Genomic DNA, 24596 nt, shown 5'->3' on the forward strand with positions numbered 1-24596 from the left:
TGAGTTAAAGAATGGTTTAATTATGCAGAGTAAAGGGATGAAGTTGGGTAATGTTAATATAGTTTCACCGCTTTCTTGGATTTTAGGAGAATGAGCATGGTAGTCAAAAATATCATTTCAGTTTTACTGTTGTTATATTTTTACTTATTTGCTAACCAGGCAAGTCCTCTACACACATGTGTTTGTATTTCGGGGAGATCCAGGACCACTTTCTTGTTAAATGACTTGCTTATAGTCACCCAGATTCACAACTTGTGACCGATAACATCAAACATTGGACTACATGAAGAGGCTTGTTTGAAGGCCATAGCTTTAGGCTTGTTTGTTAAAGCATCAACCACTTCTGTCAGTGTAAATCAGAATTCCACATAAAGTAGTGACATTGGAAAACTGTGTGTTAAGTGCTAGATATGTAGAATCAGTGAGAATGGTTTTCACATTAGCAGTCTGTGATTGTGATGGCATTTACAAGAACAACTACAAGGGGATCCATCCTTCCCAGCTTACTATACGCTTCCCATATTCTGAAAAACATAATTACCACTACCATTAGTAAATTGGAGAATATCTAAAACCAAACATTGGTCTTTGTTGATATTCTTCATGTTTCACTGTTGCAGTCATTACATTAGGGTAATCTGCTTGCAGGTTGCCCTCAGTCGGCCTGAATAACAAAGTCTTGGGTCCTCCATCGGTTGCTGTCCCTTCTTCCATGACGTCAGGTCATCACGGGTATAAAACATGCAGCCGATGCCATTACATCAATCTTTCTTGCAGTGCAGTGCCCCAAGCAGAAGCAGTTTGCAAGTGCCGGTCAGCCGACTCCTGAAATTTTCGTTTTCGAGTTTCATAACCGAAGTCTTCAACTAAAAGCTAAGTACCCTGTTGGGGAAACATTTTATTGCACCTTATTGATGTCAGTAAAAGTTAATAATTGCATTACTTGTGGAATGCAAATACCTCATAAAGATTTTCATTCGTACTGTATTCCTTGCCTAGGCCCTGACCATGACGTACCTTGCTGTCGGTTTTGTGCTTTATTTAATCAGCGCACTATCTGTCATCGGTATATTTTTGCTTCTAAATATTTCGGTTCTCGGTTCAGTTATCCAGAAATGCATCGGTTAGCCATCCGACTACCGGGATTCCGGAAAAAAAAAGCAAAGATAAAGACAGAGACAGGCCGCCGAGGTCCAAAACTGCTGACGACGCTTCTCCTAAGCCAGTAACCAGTTCGTCGGTACTCAGTGAGGTGCTTTCGCAGCCCCTGATACCTGCTACTTCTGATTCACAGGCCTCTACTCAGAGCCGTTTGGAGTCCGGTATGCCGCAAGATACTTCAACTATGGAACCTGCGGATGTCTCTACCTTGGATGGGTCCAGAGCCGCTGTGCAGGCACCGGCTTCTGAGGGTGTATTCAAGCCTATGGACTTGCATATTAAATCGATGCCTCCTTCATTACTAAGGCCTAAATCTTGATCCATGTCTAAAAATCTAAAGCCCAGGCCACATGCTCAGGCCCCTATGCCTAAAAAACAAATGATAAAAATGGCCGAAGATCTAATAACTCTAATCAGGGGTAACCAACCCCCCCTCTAAGAGGTAGGGCTGAGCTTGATTATGAATCTTCTGATCAGGATAATGTTTCTTCTGACTCTTCTGATGACCTGGATTTGTCCTTGCTTACTTATGAGGATTCTCATGTAGAAGATTCTATTCCCTCTGCTTCCCCTCCTGAGGATTTTTCTTTTGGGGAAACCTTACGTACTCTAAGGGAGCATTTTCACTGGGAAAGCCAGGAATTTTCTGATTCAAAAAAGAGGCTTAGGGATTTCCTTCTTCTACCTCAGCATAGGCCTTTGGCTATTCCTCCTGTACTAGACATTGTTGATGATGTTTTCTCGGAATCCAGTTTGGCCCCTGATTCCCTGCCTCCTGCTCCTAGTAAACCTGACAGATACTACAGGGTTCCTGAGTCCCACAAGTTCTTTTTCAAAAATCCTATTGCAGATCCAGAGACTATTTCTTAGGGGCCCAAGGGCATTAAGGTTTCTACTGCTAAAAATCCTACCCCTTCTGATAGAGACTCCAGAGCGCTGGATAGATGGGGTAAAAAAGTTTATACTTCAGCAACCTTGACAATTTGAGCTTTAAACTGCCAATTTCATATGTTAAAATATCAGCAACATGTCATTGGACTGCTTAAACAGAAAATGATGTTGATTCCTGACTGTGTGGAAAATAAAGATTTACAGGATTTAATGCATTCTGCTGAACAAGTTGGAAAACATACTTTGCAATGTGGTTTTGATTCTTTAGAGGCCTCTTGCAGGGCTGCTGTTACTGGGTCTGTGCTTAGAAGGCATGCTTGGCTTAAGGAGCAATCTTTGCCTGATCATGTTAAAGCTAAATTGTCGGATGTTGCTTTAAATCAGGCCCACCTGTTTGGCAACAAGGCTGAAGAAGTTCTTAAAAAGATGGAAGATCAAGCTAAATGCATGCTAACTGTTAAAGATTTTTTACAAGTACAGCCTCCTAGATTTAGTAGGCACTAGCCTACTAAGAATTGGTCCTTTCCAGCCCCTTCCAGGTCTTCTCAAGCCAAACCCAGGCACAGCAAAAACCTCAGGTTTCAGTCCCAGGGGACTGTCAGAACTAAGCAGTGGGGGGCCTCCACTTCCAAATCTGGGAATAACAAGACACCCCCCCTATGGTAAACAGTCTCAATGACTTCCTTTTAAAATTTACAAGCACTTATCTTCTGACTTCCCCTTTGGGGGGAAAGATTGCTCTTCATGCAAAGAACTGGGAACTCATAACCCAGGACAAATGGGTATTAAATATAGTGTCCCAGGGATACAGATTTCTTTTCTACACATTGCCAACACCAAATAGGTGGCCAGACTTACCCCCAAATCAGTGGGCAGAGGCTCAAAAACAAGTACTTTCTCTCTTAAGCATGGGGGCTATTCAACTGGTACTAGAAGAGGAAAGGGACAAGATTTCTACTCCAGACTTTTCCTGGTACCCAGAAAAGACAAATCATGACGTCCAATCCTGGACCTGTCTACTCTAAACACCTTTCTGGAGATTCAAAAATTCAAGATGCTGACTCTTCACCAATTACTTCTTATGCTAGGCAAAGATGCCTGGTTGACAACACTAGATTTAAAAGAAGCATACCTGCACATCTCAATCAGGGAATCTTGCAGAAGATACCTACGCTTCAAAGCAGGCTACATGCATTTTCAGTTCTCTGCACTGCCCTTTGGCTTGTCTACTGTGCCCAGGGTATTCACAAAGTGCCTGGCTCCAGTTATTACATTTTGCAAGCAAAGAAGTATTCCAGTATCAACATACCTAGATGTCTAATTCAGGCAGAAAGCCAGGGCATACTTTTGAAACATCTGGCATTTGTAAAAAGGATTCTAACTTGTCTGGGGTACACCATAAATGAAAATAAATCACAACTGGTACCCTGTCAACAAATTACATTCCTGGAGCAAGCTTGAATACAACTTCCCAGATGGCTTACCTCACATCAGAAAAGCAAATTCATTTGATAACCTACTTCAAACAAGTGGCCACAAAAACCCTGAATCTGGAAGACAAATACTGCAAGCCTTCGGGTTCATGGCCTCCTGCATTCTTCTAATTCCATATGCAAGACTGCATATGAGGAAACTACAGTGGTATCTAAAAAGCCTATGGAGTCAACATTCTCACAGCCTAGAAACAATGATTCCTATCATACCTTGCCTACGCCTAGAGTTCCTCTGGTGGGCAGAGGCCTGTCACAAAAACAAGGGACTACCATTCACAATACCCCCTGCGATCCAAACCCTAACAACAGATGCATCAGACTATGCATGGGGAGCTCACCTGGCAGGGAAGTGCATTCAGGGCAAATGGAACCCAAGTCAAATGCACCTGCATATCAATCAAAAAGAAATGTTAGCTGTACAGAATGCTCTGACAGCCTTCAAGGACTACATTCTTCCAGGCCAACTAATGGTAAAGACGGACAACACCACGGTTATGTGGTACATAAACAAGCAGGGGGGTACACATTCCTACCCTCTCTGCAGACTAGCCATGGCATTGTGGAACACAGCCTTGAGCTACCAAGTGCACCTACAAGCTCAATTCCTGCCAGGAAAACTAAATGCACTGGTAGATGGACTAAGCAGAAACCTCATGGACCCACACGAGTGCAAACTGGAACCAAGAATTTTCAACATGTTGACAAGTGAATGGGGGAGCTCAGACATAGACCTATTTGCCTCCCTCCAGAACTACCAATTGGACAAGTTTTGCACAAGGACTCCCCATAAACAAGCCTGGAAAGTGGATGCTCTGTCCTTCAGCTGGAAAAACCTATCAGTCTGCACCTTCCCCCTGCTGCCCCTGACCTCCAAAGTTCTACTAAAAGTCAAACAGGACAAACCAAGGATGATTTTGATTGCTCCAGACTGGCCGCGCCAACACTGGTACCCCCTCCTGTGTGGTGTGTCACAGTTATCTCCATGGCAACTGCCTTAGATCCCTTCCCTGCTGTCTCAGCAGGAGAACCAGATTCTGCACCCTCAGCTTCCAACATTGAATCTTGCAACCTGGCTAATTACTTAAACTCACCTTTATCATCCCTCAGCAAACCTGTGATGGATGTCATCTTAGAGGCAAGGTGGCCTAGTACTAGAAAATCTTATGCTGAAAAATGGAAAAGATTCTGTGCCTGGAACCAATCTCAAGGGATGAGCACAGCAGTGCCCAATTTACCTCAGATTTTGCAATACTTAACTGAGATGCTTCACAAGGGCCGGTCTTTTTCCTCTATTAAAATCCACGCCTCAGCCATTTCAGCTCATTATAACACAGAACCTCCCCTCTTCTCTCAACCTCTGCTCAAGCAGTACCTCAGAGGGGACAAAAATTTGAGACCACCCAGGACAGCTCCAACTCCTGCCTGGGACCTTAACTTTGTATTGGAGAAACTCACTCTACCTCCTTTCAAGCCAGCTGCTACTGCAGACTTAAAATTTCTTTCTTGGAAAACAGCTTTCCTTTTAGCAATCACTTCAGCTAGAAGGATATCTGAATTACAGGCCCTTATGGCAGTGGAGCCTTTCATCACCTTTCATGTGGACAGGGTGTCACTCAGGACCAATCCATCCTTCATGCCCAAGGTGGTATCCAGTGTGGCTCTTAATCAGTCCATTCATTTGCCAACCTTCTTTCCCAATCCACAGAACAAAGGGGAATGGATTCTGCATTCCTTGGATGTGCACAGACAACTTAGATTCTACTTGGACAGGACTAAACCTTGAAGAAAATCTGAACAACTGCTGGTAGCATTTACTGCAGGGGCAGAGGGGAAGGCTATTTCAAAACAAACCACTTCTAAATGGATAAGCCATTGCATTCATTTCTGCTATAAGCACCATGGAAAACCTATCCTCCAGGGGATCAGATCTCACTCCACCAGGGCTGCATCTACCTCTGCAGCCTTTCTCAGAGGTGTTCCTACCAGGGACATCCTAGAAGCTGCTACCTGGAGTTCTGTACATACTTTCATCAAGCATTATAATTTGCCAATTTTCTCTAAATCCAGAGCTGGCTTTGCCTCTGCTGTCTTGCAGGGCCTTATAGCTGGCCCTAATGCTATATAAACTCCTCCTTCCAACCATAGCTTTGGGAATCTACCCAAATGTAATGACTGCAACAGTGAAACACGAAGAACATAGTACAGTTGTGTACACTTACCATAAATGTAGATGTTTGAGTGTATTCACTGTTGCAGTCCTGGTTACCCTCCCTCCAGCCCCCTAACTTCTTCTGGCTATACCTCTACTTTCCTTTACTATGCTTAAAAGCCTTTTTGGTGTATTTGCTTTTTGTTGGAGGTATACCTTTGTGTTTATATGTTTATTTGCTCCCCATTAGGGGGGCACCTGACATCTGGGGCAAGAAAATCTGATGTAATGGCATCGGCTGCATGTTTTATACCCCTGATGACCTGACGTCATGGAAGAAGGGACAGCAACTGATGCAGGACCAAAGACTTTGTTAATCAGGCTGACTGAGGGCAACCTGCAAGCAGATTACCTTAATGTAATGACTGCAACAGTGAATACACTTGAACATCTACATTTATGGTAAGTGTACACAACTGTACTTTCTACAGCCTTCCTACTCACAGTACTATAAATGCTTATTAAAATGGACCTGGTTGGAATTGCATAACCTACTTCAAGGCAGTTTAACCAGTATCAAATAGAAGAGCTACAAATGATACAGCACAAGTGTTCTGGTGTGAAATGCCAAATTCCAAAAAATATTGTGATTTTGTAGTATTCACATAACAAAAACAAACAACAACAACAAATCAATAAAAGAAAAAAATTGAAAATAATTTTCCCCACCCATGCTTTTTAAAAGTGCATAGTTTCAGGCTTTTAAGTCCCTGATCATACAGAAACGTTCCTGGTTCTAGCTATGGAAATTGATCAAAGTTGTGATGAGATTTTATTTCATCCCTGGGCCTAGTTCTTGCTATAGACCATTTGGTCCAATTGGATCTCTCCAGGTCAGTACTGGATATAAGGAAGCTCTCCACCAGATGGACATAATCTGCTGTGAAAATTCTCCATTTCAATGCAGCACCTTATATTTCCCAGTTCATAGGCTCATAGACTTAGTGAGCAAACTCAAGTCCTGTTGGCCAGTAGGGAGCTTAATACCCTAGTTCAAGGGGTTCCTTTTGACATTGGATTGACTTAAGATGCAAAGCTTTCATATTTCATAGTATAGTCAATAATAACTTTTCTTGGGACTGAGTGCCCCCTTGTGTTCAAGTAAACAGCAGGGTAATGTAAGACATGGGTTTCAAAAACTAAGGGGCTCTTTTATGCTCTTATTGTCAGGCATAGGCCTCCTCTGAGAAGGCAATAAGATATAAAGAGAGAGTTGCTGAAGTATTTGGTTATATGATAAAATTTAAAGTCCTTCAGTTTTCCATGAGAAGTTTTGCAGTGTTGTTGAGTATGTTTTCTTTTTTTATGAGTATGCAGTTGTAACTCAAAAGCTAAAATGCACACTTGGTAGGAAGGTTTATGTGTGTATAAAAGAGAGTACACAAATGAAATGAGTTAATGCTCATTTCTGTGAATCACTTATGCTTGAATTTAGTTTTATATAGTGTAGATAAGCAGGAATTTGCAATGCTATTGTTTGAATGAAAAAATGGGGTTATGAATAAGTGCAAGACTCTGTTATAGCAGCTGGTGTGAATATGCACGTGTTTTTAGGTCAGGGTTAGAGTAGGGTTAGGTAAGGGGATAGAGTCAGTGTTGTGCATGTTTTGTGTTCTTTGTTCAGTGCCTTTGGTCTTGTGCAGTGGTACTGTTAGGTGATGGGTTTTTAGTAACATAATGTGTAGGCTTAGGATTAGGGGCATGAGTGAGGTTAAGGTTGTGGTTAGAGTTAAAACACATAAGTAAGGTGGGCAGGGGGAAGGCCTTACTTAATAAACTTAGTGAAAATGGGGGTTCCATATCTTTGTAAAGGACATTCATCAGTCATGTCCCAGTTTGTTTATACTAGATGCTGTGCAGCTTTTACTTCTGTCAGATAATTTTACTTTCTACACATTTAACAATATAATTCGTAGAAGTATCAAGATTTTCTCTTCTGATAGGGCAAGTATATAAATTTTTGATTTTAATTTTTTTCCATGTCATATGAATGTACATGGTGAAAGCTTGTAGTGTTAGAATGGGTCATATTTATTGGGTGGTAAATGGTGATGACGTGAGGGTTTTAATAGCCTATACATTGGGTAGTGAGTTAGTGGTTGATTTGATGTGTACGTTGAATGACATGTTGAGCTGTACTTATGGAGTGAGCATAGTAGAGCCATATTGTTTTGATGAAGGCATGATTTGATGGCTAGCTTAAAATGATGAAGTATTTGGGGCTATTTCACTATAGAAGGCAGGTTATTCCAGAGTTTGGAGGTTTAGGTGGAATAAATGGCATTGCTATAAGAGTTGTTAGATCTTTGTGTTGCAGTTAGGAATTGGTTTTGAGATCTTAGTTATCTAGGTACTAAATTAATCTAAGATGAAACACAAACAGAGAGTAAACACATTAGATATGACAGATTACATCATTATTATCTCCCAGGCATTATTACACACCGGCATCTAGCTTGCAATGCATTTAAGAGAACCTGCCGTAGTAAAAAAAATAAAATAAAAATAATAATAATGGGTTGTTATATGAGGTATAGCAGAATTCTGACATAGGTTCGTAGTTTCATAGGTTTGGTGAAGATCAATACATATTGGCTATTGAGGACCTTGATGCCCCAGATCCTATGTTGGAACTTATGGGTGTCCATGTAGTCATCCAGTTCCTTCTTGAAGGTATGAATTGATGGGTTGTGTTTAATTGTGAGGGCAATTTATCCCATAGGCTTATGAATCTTTTACATATAAATTTTTCATTTTCATGGTCCAGTTAGTATTAACTTTTATTTTGAAACAGAGTGATCTCTTCTGTTCGGGTTGCCAGAGTAGTATTCTAAGCAAAGGTTTTCAAGGAATTCTTTAATGCACAGTAGGCCAGACATAGGTCTTCTCAAGAAGGTGATATTATGCAGAGAAGAGAGAGAATTGCTGTACACTCTGATTATAAGAACAAACCTTAAAGCCCTTTGATTGTCTTTGTGAGACACTTATTTTCTCCAGTTCTACCAGATGACATGTTAGTAGCTTACAGAAAAAGGTGCAATATTGTATAAGATAAGATTTGTCTAAATGGGACAGTTACTTCTGGCATGGCTCTTGATTCCACATAGCATCAAGTGGGCAACTCTATATGCTTAGTAGATGTTAACAGATGTATGGTATCAAATGAAAGATCATTTTCTATAACATCTCCAAGGTCTTTTATTGTTTTGTTAAGTTTTCTTTGTTTTTTCAAATTCACATTTTTAAAATGTTTATTACTTAAGCACCAATATAATAAATCAATAGCCCAGTAAGCAAAAATAAAAAGATAATTAAATGATAAATAAGAAAATGGAAATGATCAGGAAATATATTAATCACTATATGTCATGTATAAGAGATACATTTTGAAGGATCTTCTTATGGTCAGCTATGTCTTCAACCTTATTAGTAAGAGGTTTCAAAGCTATGGCCCCTGCAAAGCAATGGAACTCTCACCTGAACAATTAAGCCTGGCACTTAGTGCTTCCAGCATTAAAAGGACAGAAGAGCACTGGACACTGGCAGGACAGTACCAGACAAAGACCTTCCTATTGTAAGGGGGAACAAGTCATGAAAGGCAAAGTAGAACTATATAAGACCAGTCCATATAAGAGAAATGTGTCTGAATCAGAAATGAAAGCAAATTCTGTAGAAGTGGTGTAACATGTTGGCAACTAGACAGGCTGCTCAGTTTCCAGGCTGCAGAGTTTCGCATTAGCTTCAGATGGTTAAACTCTGAGTTCAATAGCCTAAGGTTGAGGGGATTAGGGTAATCCAGCATAGAGAAGAACAGTCCACATACCACCACTGGAAGCTCTGCTGATAGAAAAAGATGCTGACATTTCTGAAAAGGAAACACAAGGACTTGACAACAGCAGACACTTAGTCCTTAAGGATGAGTCAGTCATTGAATATCACCTTTCTGGACATACTTGGATACAGCCTTCTGAGTATGTCCAGAAAGGTAAGAGGCAAAGCATTCTGAAACAGCACCATTGTACAACAGCAGTGTCTCAAATGCTCAGTCAGTTTCCCATGGCAAATGCCAAATCAAAAACTCAAGGCTCAAAACAGAAAAAACAAAGTGAGTTTCTTGCCAGAAGGAAATCATTAAAGACCGTAAATAGCACCATCTCCATATTATATCTAGACTGAAAAGAAGACTGGAATGAGTCATAGGTAAGACAAACACTCAGATATGAGTCTAGTTGGGCATATAGCACCTTTGCTGTCTTAACAATGAATGGAAGGTTTGAGGTTGGTCTATAATTATCAAGACTGTCATTAATAAGATGTTCTTCAGGACTGGAGTAACAAGTGAGATGGAAAAATTTCATGTCTGTTGATTTGATAAAGAGCCATACCCAACACCTCCAAACAAGATGTAACTAGCTTGGTGGGACAGAAATCCTTTCCACAAGTTATAGAAAGCATATGTGTAATGACACCAGTAAATCTGCCGTAATCAGAAATACTGAAATCTGAGGAGTACACTAAACTTGTATCAAGAACAAGAATGTGGACCTTCCTGTTGTCCAGTGAACATCTCTGCATGTTAGAACCAGGGTCACAACTCAGCACGATCAGTGCAAGCTTGGAGGCAAAGTAGAAATCAGCAAGTTCATTATTTTCAACCAAGAAACATGTCTATCTTACACTGCTTTGTAAAGCTAGTGCAGTGGGTTGGCAAATATCGAAAAGCTACATTTTATGACATCGAAGGCAAGTTAATTTCTATGGCATTATTCTTGTGTAAGGTCCTGTATGCCCAACCAGAGAAAGAAGTAGTGTCATTATAATTAAGGGCAATGTTCCCAAGTTGGTAGTCTGTATTTGGAAAGCCAGACAGTGGGGCCTATTTTGATGTTTGAGAAGTGATATTAAAAAGAGTGGTATTAAAAAGATCAGTCCCAGAATAGAGCCTTGTGGTACTCCACTGGTAACACAAGATGATGAGGGCAAGATGTTTCCTAGTTTTACCTGTTGTGTAAGACTATGTAGCTTTTTCTGGACTCACCATATTATTACTGCTTCAATTTTAGATCCCTTAGTATGATCTCATCATGGGATATAATGCTGAATACTTTAGACACACTGTGGTAAGCTACAAAGGCATATAACTGTTCTTTTTGGGTGGTGGTACCATTCTTAAAAATATTTTAGTAGGATGAGCATACAAGATCTACCTTTGATAAGGTTATACTGTGTTAGATAATGGAGAAGGAGGATACACATGTCTTTCTGAATGAGTTCCATAATGATTCTGTCTGTTGCATTACAAAATATACTTATGAGACTGATCGGTTTGTAATTATTAAAGTCTACGGAAGGGTTTCTCTTGTGGATTGAAACTAAAATAGATAGTTTCCTGATAACATGAAAGTATCCAGTGTTATTTATTAAGTAATGTGTCTAAATAGTATTCTAGGTAATTATGTCTCATCTGGTTTCTTGGAACTGGTGTTTCTGACCTTTATTGAAGGTGAAGGTGAAGGTGACCATTTTGGATGTAATTTGAAGTGGGATTGTATTACTGGAAAGGCGAGTGGTCAGAGTTCCTCTTTTTGTCCTGATATTTGTATGCTGCTGTGTTAGCTCTGTCTGTTGACTATGTAATGATGATGCAACATTTGTTCTAGCAGAGTACATTACATAATTAATTATCCTTTACACAACATTGTTATTTCATTGCATTCTTTTTCTTCAGATGTGGTCATCGAAGCCCTTATCATTGTCACTCATCCTGATGCCAAGTTTTACCTGGACTGGAGCTTTGCTTTTCTTGATTGTTTCATTTATTTATTTATTTTTTGGGGGGGGATGACATTGACCATAGTGTCTCAGACAGACAGGCACTACATTTGTCCTGGATCAACAGCATGATTTAATCAAATTTTTGGAGTCAACAGTTACAATTTGCTACTTTCCAAGGGCTCTCTTCCTGACAGTCAAGGATGTGGTCTCATTTTACTGATAAGTTCCTGTCCTATTCTTGGTACTGTAGTATAATTCCTCCTTCCAGTACTGAAACCCTACATCACTATTAACCGAAAAATTATTTCCTTAGTGATCTAGAACTCTTCTCCAATACTTAAACTTCCAGCCCCATTTTATTTAATTTACTGTTCCTTGTAGCCCCCCCCCCCCCAACTCCTACAACCCAGGTCCCTTTTTTGATGGTTTGTTGTTCATGTAGTCCTAGTAGTTTCCTGTTTGCGGTGAAAGAACAATCCAGCTGCTTAGCACCACCCTAAATTCCCATGCTGTTGTACTTCAAAACAAGTACTGAAACTGAACCCCCAAGAACTTCAGTGAGAATCAGCCTGTTAGCTCAATAGTCTGAAAGCAGTCCTTACACAATCCCTAGAAGAGACTCTGGAACTAGTAACAGACTGAAATATTAATGAACTAGTCCATGATATATGGATTCCAGTACACCAGAACAGTATGTATTTCATGAAAAGCATTGCAGTAATTCATGTGATGCTGAGGTGATCACCAGACTACCAGGAAATGTAATTGCATAAAATGTGATTCAGGAGTCTGAGAGGTGGTGATTGTGGTAGTGGGATTGTGTAGCTTGGTTACTAGGGTGCAACTCAGGAAAAAATACATTCTCCACACATTTGAGATGGTGTACCTTATGAGTGGGTTTCATTTCAAGTGCTCTGTCTGACTGCACTGCTTGCCCTGGTCTAGAAAAGGCCCCAATGATGGAATAAGTAAAATCAGGAACTGGTAGTTCAGGTGAGGCAAACAAAAAGTTCATGGATAGTTGTTGTTATGGAAAAGAAAAAAACATGTTCAGGGATAGGCATTGTGATGGAAAAGGCACTCTGCAGCCAGTGTGGTATAAGAAAGAATCAAGTGGGCCAACTAAGGAGCCTCAATCCTCAACACTGTCTCTGTTAAGGGAGTATCACTAAAGGAAGGGATAGAAATACACAGTTTCACTTAAGAGTAAACCAGGAACAGGTTCCAAAACTTGGGACTGGACTATATGCTTCACTCCAGGTTCCCAAATGAGTCACCACACTAACCACTTCAGAACAGTGTGTCCCAGTTCTAGGTATCTCTCAGACTCACTCTTAAATGTCTGATGTTAACACATACACTCTTGGGAAAGACTGACATAGATTTACCTGCTGTGTTTCTTTGATAAATTATAAGGTAACAGCTGCCACCAGTCAAATATCACAATACCCTTCAAAAGGGGTGTTCAGTTATATTGGGTAAAATAGATATTGAAATAAATGGTAGCATGTAACCCAAGCAGTAAGGCATTTCAGAGCGGCCCTGATGTTATCACAATAAGCATAAACACTCTCAAGTTATTAAAAGTATTCACTAAACAACCAGCCATAAAACATGATGTAAACACTGAATAACTGATTCCAATAAAAACAGAGTTTCACACACAGGAAATATTAAAAGAACACTAAAGGGAAATTTCACACTGATTTTAGAAAACTTCTAATTAGCTAACTGTAGTTCCCTGATTATCTGAAGATTAACTGCCCCTATCTAATCTAAATTAGTCAGGAAAGGAAGATTATACTCTTACTTCTGCAACCAACATGAGGAATTATGTCCACATTCCAGGCTGTTGTCTGTCCTCAGTGACTGGAATGACTACTGTGGAAAGAACTGGACTACTACTGCTGAACAGCTCTTGAAATAACAAACTGAAGAACTGACCCAGAACCTGATTTTTGTAGCAGATTTTTTAAAAGTAACAGGAAGCTACAATGAGAATTCTACTTTTTCATATTAGACTTTGAAAAGTAAACAAACAGCTGCAGTGACGATTCTATTCTCTCATCTCTGGCACACAATGACATCACATTTAGGTCAGCTGACTTTGGCATAATATACATTCAGAATTATCTTTAAAAAAAAAAACCATGTACATTTGGTCAGCCAGAAGAACACTGTTTGACATTCAAACATCCTGCATAAATCAGAGTGATATTCAAAAGACATAAACTGATTTACAAAATTATAGCTAGTCATGCTGGTATATGTAGCACAGGGTAATTTACAATTATTTACAAAACTTCAGCCAGTCATATTAGAACAGACAGCAATATCTGATATCCTCACATTTCTGCCCTCTTTGAAGACTCAAGCTAGAATTTCAAGTGATCCTGGAAAATTGTCGCTTGAGAAAAAGAGGGCTGTCTGCAAATGTATCAACCCATACTCTGTCTTGAGAATCCATTTGCATTGGCATTACTGAAATATGGACTATCTAATACAGGGGCTCCTCCCAAAGCCCTTTAAGCTTCTGGAATGCCTGCTCACAGACTGAGATCCACACTATCATATCTAGACTGTTTTCCCTTGTCAGGTCTGTGAGGGAAGCAGCTGTTGTACTATAATTGGGCATACATTTTCTATAGTATCCTGCTGTCCGTAGGAATGCTGTCACCTGCCTTTTGGTAACAGGGACTGACCACGCCTCAATAACCTCCATTTTGGCATGTTCTTGTCTAATCTTACTACTCTCTACTCTGTGTTCTAGGTAGGAGACCTCTGCCATACCCACCTGACCCTTAGTAGGCTTAATGGTCAACCTTGCCCTTTTAATTCTACCTAAGACCTCCCTGACATGTTGAAGGTACTCTTGCCAGGAATGACTATAAATGGCAATATAGTCCAAATAAATGAGAGCATAGTCTCCTGCACCTACTATATAATCTACTAACCTCTGAAAGGTTGCTGGGGCATTCTTTGTCCCAAAGGGCATCCTTATAGACTCATATAATCCCAAAGGTGTTACAAGAGCTGACCTCTGTCTAGCAATGGAAGTGAAGGACACCTGCCAGTATCCCTTGGTCAGATCAATAGTGGTCAGATACTTAGCCCCACCCAGCTGTTTTACTCATTACATCCGAGTGAGGCCTCCAGGTGCATCTGCAGTTAACTCCTACTGATGCCTCTAGGCATCAAATGTTGCCCATTCATATTTGCATCAATAATTCCAAAACCATGCCATGTAGAAGATTTTAAAAGATTTCATCTTAAAACTTACACAATGGCAAACTCAACTGCATTAATATTTGATCTCTGTCTAGTGCAGGTAAAGAAATATTAACTGTTGTTTTTATGATATTAATTTATATAGATATAATTTTCACATTTTTCTAAATATTTCAACAACTAAGTACCACGGACATAACTCCTTAGCCTCATATGAAACCTCTCAGCTGGATCACTAAAATGCTGCTGACAGTATGTGTGTAACTTGAGTGGCTACTGAGATATTGAGTTGTTTACAAAATATCACAAATGTAATAGGTGCTGTGTTTACTGTGATTTACAAAATTTATTTTAAGACCTAGAACCTAAAGAATACTACCACTGTAAAAATAGTTTGCGCTGAAGAGTTTGCCATTTATACTTCTTTCATAACCCCTATGGTTCCAGAGATATGAACATTTGTTTGGAATGTGAGGACATAATTTGATTCTGTCAAAAGGCTTAGGCTCCGCCCATTGGAAGTTACAGTGCAAACTTCTGGAGCTCCATTGGAGTGAATGAGTTAAAGCTTCATCTGTTCTAGGCATGGGTTATACATCTGACTCTGTATAACTGTTTAACTTTCTGTAGTCTATGCAGAATCTTGTGCTTTGGTACCATCACTACTGGGGAGGCCCAAGGACTACTGAACTGCTAGATTACCCCCAGTTCCAACATCTCCTTTATCTCCTCCTTCAAAGTCTACTTGACTCACTCAGGCACCCTAGAAGGAGCTTCCATAAATAGGCCTTTGGGGTCCTATAGCCACATGGTGCTGCACTAGGTGGGTGCACCCAGTTTTCCCAGTGAATATGCCCTCAAACTCCTGTAACACTGTTTGCATTTCTTTAATATGAATAGTGGATAGCCGCTGAGATACTGCTACCTCTTCCACAGAAGTGTCAGTCCAAGCCACACTGAGAAGATTAATCACCAGATCCCCTCAGACTCCTCCTGTCATCCACCGCAAATACTCAGCACCAGGGTCTCCATATAATTTTTTCATCATGTTAACATGGTACAACTTATATGCCTGCCTCCTGCCTACTATGTTTACCAAGTAGCTAACATCACTAATTTACCTTACCACTTTGAAGGGTCCTTCCCAAGCTGCCTGCAACTTATTGTGTCTAACAGGAATGAGCACCTTAACCCGTTGTCCCACAGTATACTGTCAGGCTTGAGCCGTCTTGTCATACCAAACTATCTTCTGCTGTTGGGCTACTGCCAGGCTCTCTTGGGTCAAACCCATGAGCTCCATAAGCCTTGTCATAGACTCCTTGTGGGATTCACACTCACCCTCCCACTCATCACAAATCAAATTTGAAGGCTCCCTCACTCTATGCACATAGCAACTCAAAGGGTGAAAAGCCTGTAGATTCCTGAGGTACTTCGCTGTATGCAAATAGTAAGTGGGGCAAATATTTGTCCCATTCCCTTTTAAACTGATCTGCAAATGCCCATAGCATAGTCTTTAATGTAGAGTTTAACCTCTCCACAAGACCATTAGTCTGGAGATGGTAGGGGGTGGATTTTAGATTCTTCACCCCACAATGCTTCCACAGACAGGCCAGTAGGTCTGACATCAAGTTTGCATCTCTGTCAGTCAGTATCACCCTCAGAAAACCTACCCTGCTAAAAATTTCTGATAAAAAAAATGTGCCACTTTCTCTGCCTGAATGGAGGTCGCAGGCACTGCCTCAGGTTATCTAGTAGCATAATCTACTACTGCCAGGATATACTTCTTCCCTGTAGAACCTGGCATACTCAGAGACCCCACGATATCCATAGCTACCCTCTGAAATGACTTTTGAATCACAGGCAAAGCCATCAATGGAGCCTTGACCTTATATTCTGCCTTGCCTACCTTTTGGCACTGCTCACAGGTCCTGTGGTACCCTGTTACATCCTTTGCAATCCCAGGCCAGTAAAAGTTCTGCCTAATTCATCTCTCAGTACTCTTTATGACCTGCAAAAGGAATGTCTTGGGCCATGGTTAGAAGTGCCAGATGGTAGGCTGTGGGCACTGCCAACTGCTGTATTACCTCACCCTGAAGCCCTCCCTCAGGGGTCCATTTTCTGTACAGTAACCCTTTTTCCAGTACACAGACTGTGTCTTTCCTTGAGCATCAGAAGCCTCTTTAGCTACCTCTCTGAAAGCTCTTAAAGTAGGATCCAAAAGCTGAGCCTGTCTCAACTCTGTCTTCGTAACCTCTCCCAGCTCCCCTTCCACAGGAAGCCTAGTACTTTCTGAAAGTGGTGCCTCACTGTCAGCCTGGGTACTACCACTCATCTCTGTCCTTGCAGTCACCATGTCCATGGAAACACCAGTACCTACCAGCAGCTGTGGTTTACCTTCAGGCTCACTGCTACAAGGTATCTCAAACCCGAAATAACCACATCATCAGCCCCAGCTTCAGGCATACCATCTGTCTGGGTCCCACCAGGCTACCAGACCTACATGCCTGTCTCCAATCTTGACTGCATGTAACTGCATGCACACAAGGTACTACATTATCAAAGTAATTCCCTATTAAGACATATGCAGGGATATCCCCAAACACACCTATCTGCTTGTTTCCTTTCCAGCCTTCCAGCAAAAGTTGTTTGGAATGGGGCCCCACCCAAAACTATGACTGGTGTGGACAGCCCAAGCAAGTATTGCTTGTTTAACCACTGCAGGCCTCACAAATGTTATATCAGAAGCTGTGGTGATAGTTTGGGACCTCTTTTGTTTCCAGACAATTTACCACTGGCATTCTGTCATTCCCACTTGCTGGCTTCCTCACCTTTTATTTCTCACCTTGCTTCAATGGATATTTGTATAGTACATGGCCCCTTTGATTACATTTGCAACATCTAATCCCTAATCCTGACTGTGTACTTGAACTAGTGGCTTCCCCTGTTACTGGTGAACTCTGTTGGAGTGGGTTAGGCTGCCCCCCCATGCTCTCCCTTATGTCCATGTGCAGCACTGGGCATCCCTTTCTTATGCAGTGGTGCCCTGCATGCCAAATACTAATTTGCAGAGTTACACTCTTGGTCTGCCAACCAGATCCTCATGTCCTCAGGCAAAGTTCTGAGAGCTTGTTCCCTCACCAAAAGGTCTGCCAGTCCTTCAAAAGTGGTGACCTGACATCCAGTCACCCATCTGTGAAAGTAAGTACTTATCAGCAATGTAATCACATGCACTTTCATCTGCCTTGCATCTATGTTCACAGTTTTTTTTCTATATATTTCAGGGGTTTAATCTGAAATAATCAAGTAAACATTGTTTTACACTATTGTAACTCAGTCAATATCAGACAGTTTGGCAATTGCATTGACAGCTGTACCATGGAGTAAGGGGGTCAGGAACCGCACCAGAGTCCTCTGCCAACATTATACTATTTACATACCCTCTCAAATATATAAATACAATTATCAAAGTAATCTCCCTCCCTGTACTGAGGAAAAAGTTTACTGACCTTTATGGCTTCTGGGGTTTGGTCATTCACTTCTCCATTACCTCCATGGCCCTGTTGAAAGGTTAGACGCTCCTTTCCATGCTGTCTCTGCCTCTCATTTTCTTCAGCTTCCATCTCCAAATGCTCGGTCTGCAGTTTCTTTTTATGCAGATGCTGCTACTCCTTCTCCCTCTCCTCAGCCTCTAAATGTCACAGCTCATACTGATGCTGCTTCTCCTCAGTCTCCAGTTTGTCTCTTTAATTCCAGATGGATTTTTAAGTCCTCTGAAGAAAAGGTGAACTGCCCTGTTTGTGAAGACTGCACATCCACAACACCAAACTGGGTATCCTCCTAGCTGCTAGTCTGCTCTGTGGCTGTGACTAAGGCTGAGATCATTGCTTCCTTAGTCAGGTTGACATGTAATTGTCCTTGGGCTTTGCACACCTTGGCCAACTGGTTCCTTGTCAGCTTGCTATAATCCTCTGCTGACATCTTTGCCTGCTGTCCCTGACTACTAAACTGACTAAAAAATGAATAAAACTGTTGTGACAATGAAACTCTGTATGTTTACCTTGCGCCTATCAAGAGTGCACATCTTGGTGACAACTACCAACAGGCTACTAAAGCTCAATTAAAATCCAACACCAGTGACACCAATTTGTGACAAGCCCTCTTCACCCTGGGGCAGTAACTACAGAGTCTCAATCCTCACCACTGTCTCTGGTAAGGGAGTGTCACTAAAAGCAATTTCTCATAAGAGTACAACGAGAACAGGTTCCAAAACCTGGGACTGGACTATATTCTTCACTCCATGTCCCCAAATGAGTCTCCACACTAACCACTGCAGAACACTGTCCCAATTTTAGGTATCTGGCACACTCACTCTTAAGTGTCTGATATTCACACATACAGTCTTGGGAAACACTGACACAGATTTATCTGCTGTGTTTCTTTGTCCAAATTACAAGTTACTGGCTGCCACCAGTAAAATACCACAATACCCTTCAAAAGGGGTGTTCAGATATATTGGGAAAAATATATATTGAAACAAATGGTAGCATATAACCCAAGCAGTAAGGCTTTTCAGAGTGGCCCTGGTGTTATCACAATAAGCGTAAACACTCTCAAGTTATTACAAGTATTCGCTAAATAACCAGCCACAATAAGAGGTAGTAAAATATTTAATAATAAATTAAAGGATTTAAAACATGTAAATACTGAAAAACTGATTCTATTAAACAACAGAGTTTCATACACACAGGAAATATAAAAACACCACTGTAGGATAGATTTCACACTGATTTTAGAAAACTTCTAACTAGCTGTAGTACCCTGACTATCTGAAGATTAACTGTCCCTGTCTAATGTAAGTAACTCAACAAGACAAGAATATATTCTTTCTTCTCCAAGCAAGATAAGGAAATATGTCCACACTCCAGGCTGTTGTCAGTCCTCAGTGAATGGAACAAGTACTGTGGAAACAACTGGACTACTACTGCTGAACAGCTCTGGAAAGTGAAGAACTGACTCAGAACCTAATTTTTATAGCATATTTTTTTAACAGTAACAGGAAGATGTGATGATAATTCTACTCTCTCATATTAGACTTTGAAAACTAAACAAACCGCTGCAGTGAAGAGTCAGCTGACTGTGGCATAACATACATTCAGAATTATCTTAAAAAATGCACATTTGGTCAGCCAGAAGAACACTGTCTGACGTTCAAACATCCTGCATAAATCAGAGTGATAATCACAAGACATAAACTTATTTACAAAATTATAGCTAGTCATGCTGGCATATGTAACACAGGGTAATTTACCATTATTTACAAAACTTCAGCCAGTCATGCTAGCACAGATAACAATATCTAATATCCTCACAATGACCATACATGCTGTGTTATGTGTTATGACATGTATGCATAGGAAACCCATTTTCTTTGTGAGGAGTAACATGTGCTAACAGACCAATGTCATATCTAGGAGTATGGCTGTGGTTTCTCTAATTTCAGTTTGGCATACGGTATTTGGAAACGTCATGCATTCTTGAGCTCGATTGTAAAAGCAGGTTCATAAACAGAGACTGACAGCAGCATGACAAGGTGTGTTTGTGTGCAACCTTTGAGGCCAAAGGTCTATCATTTTTATTTACACATCCAGACAGATCTGGTATACTGCCCTAAATATATACATTTTTTTTAAATTAAGTTAAACGATTAAGTTAATCAGTCTTTTCCTGATATTCTGTCACACTGGAATGCAGATCTGGTCATGAATGGAACAGCAGTCCATGAAGATCTCAGAGTACAGCCAGATTAAAGGTATATTCCAAAATCTTCACCTAAAAATAAATCACATTTTCATTCTTTCTAGGAGCCAATAATGGTTAATTATAGATCATCCACTTCTATAAGGAAGCATGCTCCAGACAAAGTGTCATTTCTGTCTATGCATTTGATGAATTACTGAAATTAAACTGTACTTTTCCAGGCTGCTATTTGAACAGAGCTGTATTTCAGACCAGATTTAATACTTCCTATCTACATTGTTTACAGGTAATAGGAGCTCTGCCAAACGGCACCCTGCAGCATACTATGCCACTGCACCAGATGTAGAGGAAGTTGCAGCTGTCACAGAAAAACTGAATGCAGTCCATTTACCAAAACCCAGATCAGAAAATGAAGTTTGGCAACCTCACCTCACCCTCCCTAATGATGACTTAAATAAGAAGCACAAAAATGCAGACAATGTACCACAAGCCACAGAGCAGCCAACATCAGGGTCTCGTATATCATTTTATTCTGCATCACATTTCTTCAAGCCAACAAAGGCCTCAGTGACAATGAAGACTCCTGTTAAGCCAGCGAACCCCCACCCAGTTTCTTGGGGTTTGGTCATACTTGACCCTGAAAATGACTCCCAAGTAACAGAACCAGCATCTTCAGTAACTGGTAAGGGGTTGCACAGATATGTTTATTAGCATTGTAGGTATAATTGGTGATTCATTTATTAGGTAATTTTGACTTTTTTTTTTTACTTTGCACACTGTGAGTATACACGTTTGCAGCTAAGAAGAGTGCATCACTCTAATAAGTTTACTTCTTCTTATGTTTGCCAATCTTGCACAACAGAAAGAAAATATGTAGTGAAAATGCAGTAACTAAAAACTTTTCATGTGCTAACTCAACTATTTATGACATAATTTCCAAAAATAACACTCTTTTCTTTGGATCCTTGTTACAGCTTAATTTTGAATCTGGATATTTTCCCTTCAAAATTGCTGATTAGACAAGGATGACTGCTATATATTAATGTATATTATAGAAATTTAGAAGCTTTTCGGAGAAAAGGGAAACACATGACTCAGAAACAGTAAGACCATCAACCGGAGCATTGATATTTCTTGATTTATGTCAGCAAGAAGTGTATACAATTAAAACCAAGAGAGCTATGGTTAAATCCATCTTCTCATCTGGTTTCTAAACCTCTTGCCCTGGAAAGATTCACAATGGTAACAAGTTACGTAGGGAGCACCACACTTACCTCTCCACAGCAAAAGTCTTAGCTCATTTTTGAGATCCCAAGGCATTCGCAGGCAAGCTGAAACATAAAATCCTTCCAATGTGCCCTGGGCTGCATTAGAGCCTGTTCCAAGCACCACTCCTCTCAACCCAGAAGAGCAGTGGCTGTACTCAGAGATCTTTCTGGACTGCTGAGCTCCTCAGTCTATGCTATCCTGAGAAGGAATCTCATTTATGCTACATGTATACATAATGATGTTGTTTTAAGTGTGTCTGCATAAAGGTGTATATGAATAGGCATCTTATGGTCCCTGAAATAACTTGCCTAGTATTGAACCTATGACCCTTTGATTACCACTATGAGTGTGTAATCACAGATGAGGATACATACAAAAGAAACAGAGGTTTGTCCTATAACTCATTTCCCACATTACTGCCCCCCCACACTGGTTCTCTGATTCTTCTCTCAGTCAACTCTGTCTTCACAAACAAGTCACCCACATCTAATGACTTAAAGGTTTCTACTTGAGGTATCAGTTCCCCTCTCACATACTTAGAACTACTTTGAGAAAAGAATTTTGGCCTCTTATTTGGAATAGCCGGTTTTCATTTCATCCACTTCACACTCACTAATGCAGCATTCTGCAGTGCTTACTTAAACCAGTCAATCCCCTTTGAGAGAGTCCATCTTTAGGAAGTCCTTCCTCTCTGATTTCAATGTTTCCTTGAAACTCCTGACCATTTTGGCTGCATGCTTTCTTAGCTAGTGTACAGTGTGATGGCAAGGGCTGGAGTAGGAGAGATTGCCTAGTCACTGGCACTGACCATTTGTACCAAACCACCAAGCAAGCATAATTGCTGCAAATCAAGAAAGACAATGTCAGTCTGGCACCATCATTGCAGAGATATGTACTTGTATATTTTCTCAAATGACAGAGAACTCAGATGGCTCCAACAGCAGCTACAGGATAGAGGTGGCCACCCAGACAACGGAGTAGAGTAGGAGCATAATTTGGCTCTACCGATGAGAGGCCTCTTATAGATTAGTTGGTACCGCAAGAGCATAGCAGTCATATCTAAAATCAGGAGCCTTGTTTGGTGAGTCTATGACTGGGAAGAATCCTAAGCAGTATAAATGCACAGGGAAGCAGGACCTGAAATAAGACTAAGAGGCAAAGATTTAGAAGTCTGAGTCCCAAAGCACCACACTGCCAAATGAGACTTGAATCCTGTAGCCATAGACTAGACAGCACTGCTCTGTAAATATGTGAGATGAGGATTGAGTGGCCTTGGCACATAGGTGTGCAACAGAGACATTTTGAAGCAAGTACTGAAAATGTTCCTGTCTTTGGTGGAGTGGTCTTTGATGACAACATTTACCAGGGGTGGTTTACTGTCTGATGGCAAAAGATAACATAAATTGCAGTACACTAGGTAGGGGAGTTGCTTAGTCACTGCAAGCCCTTTTCTCACTGGAGAAAAGGAGATAACAGCTCAGTCATCTTCCATGAATTCATGAACTCACTTCAGGTAAAATCTAACCTAATAGTTTATGTTCAGAGTGTGAAGAGTTCTTTACTCCCCTGATTACTATCATACAAAAAAAAAAACTGCAAGACGGGCGGACTGGTTTAAGGATAATCTTGACACTACTTTTGGGAGGAGCTGAGGGCAGGTCCTGAGATACACCGATAATTATGAAAGACTAGTTATTGCTTCATAGATATTAGGTCCTGATGCTCTGAGATCTCATGGGTATAGGAGATAGCTACCAAGTAAAGCATATTAAAGAGATTGTCAAAGCAGTGGGCAGACAAGCCTGTCAGTCATGAAATTCAGGCTCCATATAGGCAAAAGATCCTTCAAGTGAGGCTTGAGATGTAGAACCATTGTTCTAATCACACCCCAAAAAATTCATGAAAGGGATCCTTCAAATAAGGCTTGAGATGTAGAATGCTTGTTCTAATCATACCCCCTCAAAAAGGCTTGAAAGGGATCCTTCATGTGAGGCTTGAGCTGTAGAAATATTGTCTCAATTATACCCGACAAAAGTCATGAAAACAGAAATATCTGACACATACATCATGACCATTGAATAAATTAGACCAGTATCTTATGGATGCCTGAGGTAAGACAGAAGCAACTGAACACTAACCAACTGGAACAGCATAGAATACCTTTCCAACCACCTGTAAATCTATAAGATCTATAGACCCTTCAAAAACATCACAAGCAGACAAAGTAAAAAAAAAAGACAATCGAATGTGAGTGAGTGATTGTGTGTGTGTGTGTGTGTATGTGTGTGTGTGTGTGTGTGTGTGTGTGTGTGTGTGTGTATGTATGTATATATGTGTATGTCTATATATATATATATATATATATATATATATATATATATATATATATATATATTTACATACATCCACAGGCTTGAGGAAAACGAGCCGGTCAGCAATAATTAACGTAAAACTTTATTCAAGCAAAACAAGTAAAAATACCATCAAGCGCTTTCGCCTGGGTAAATACCAGGCTTTTTCAAGATAAAACATTTAGCAAATTACAGGTTTAAATACTTTACCAGTAAAGTCATGTGACCTGTGTATTATTAATGTGCAATACGTTTTTAAAGCACTAGCTACAATTTAGAAATAAATAACAAATAAATAACAAATAAGCTATGCATCAACTTATTAACAATGCTACAAATAAAATGCATTTATGCAAACATTGTGTTAAAAACACCTTAAAAAGCTTTAAAAAACTTTATGCAGCTATCCTATAAAAAATACATCTACTTCTTCACAAATTTTAAAGCTCTGAAAAAACTTTA

The 24596-nt window shown here is 40.3% G+C and overlaps 1 protein-coding gene across 2 annotated transcripts in view; it reads left to right on the forward strand.

Moving 5' to 3' along the window:
- The window catches only part of BCAN (brevican), a 923936-nt gene that overhangs the window by 489213 nt on the left and 410127 nt on the right, over positions 1 to 24596 (forward strand). For both annotated transcript variants that reach the window (XM_044079780.1, XM_044079779.1), the window contains one exon: positions 20801 to 21196. In XM_044079780.1, coding sequence (XP_043935715.1) covers positions 20801 to 21196 — 396 coding nt within the window. The remainder of the gene's footprint in view (positions 1 to 20800; positions 21197 to 24596) is intronic.

The sequence above is a fragment of the Protopterus annectens genome, chromosome 8.part0 (assembly GCF_019279795.1).
Source record: "Protopterus annectens isolate FY-2018-M chromosome 8.part0, PAN1.0, whole genome shotgun sequence".
In the NCBI taxonomy this organism is placed as follows: domain Eukaryota; kingdom Metazoa; phylum Chordata; order Ceratodontiformes; family Protopteridae; genus Protopterus; species Protopterus annectens.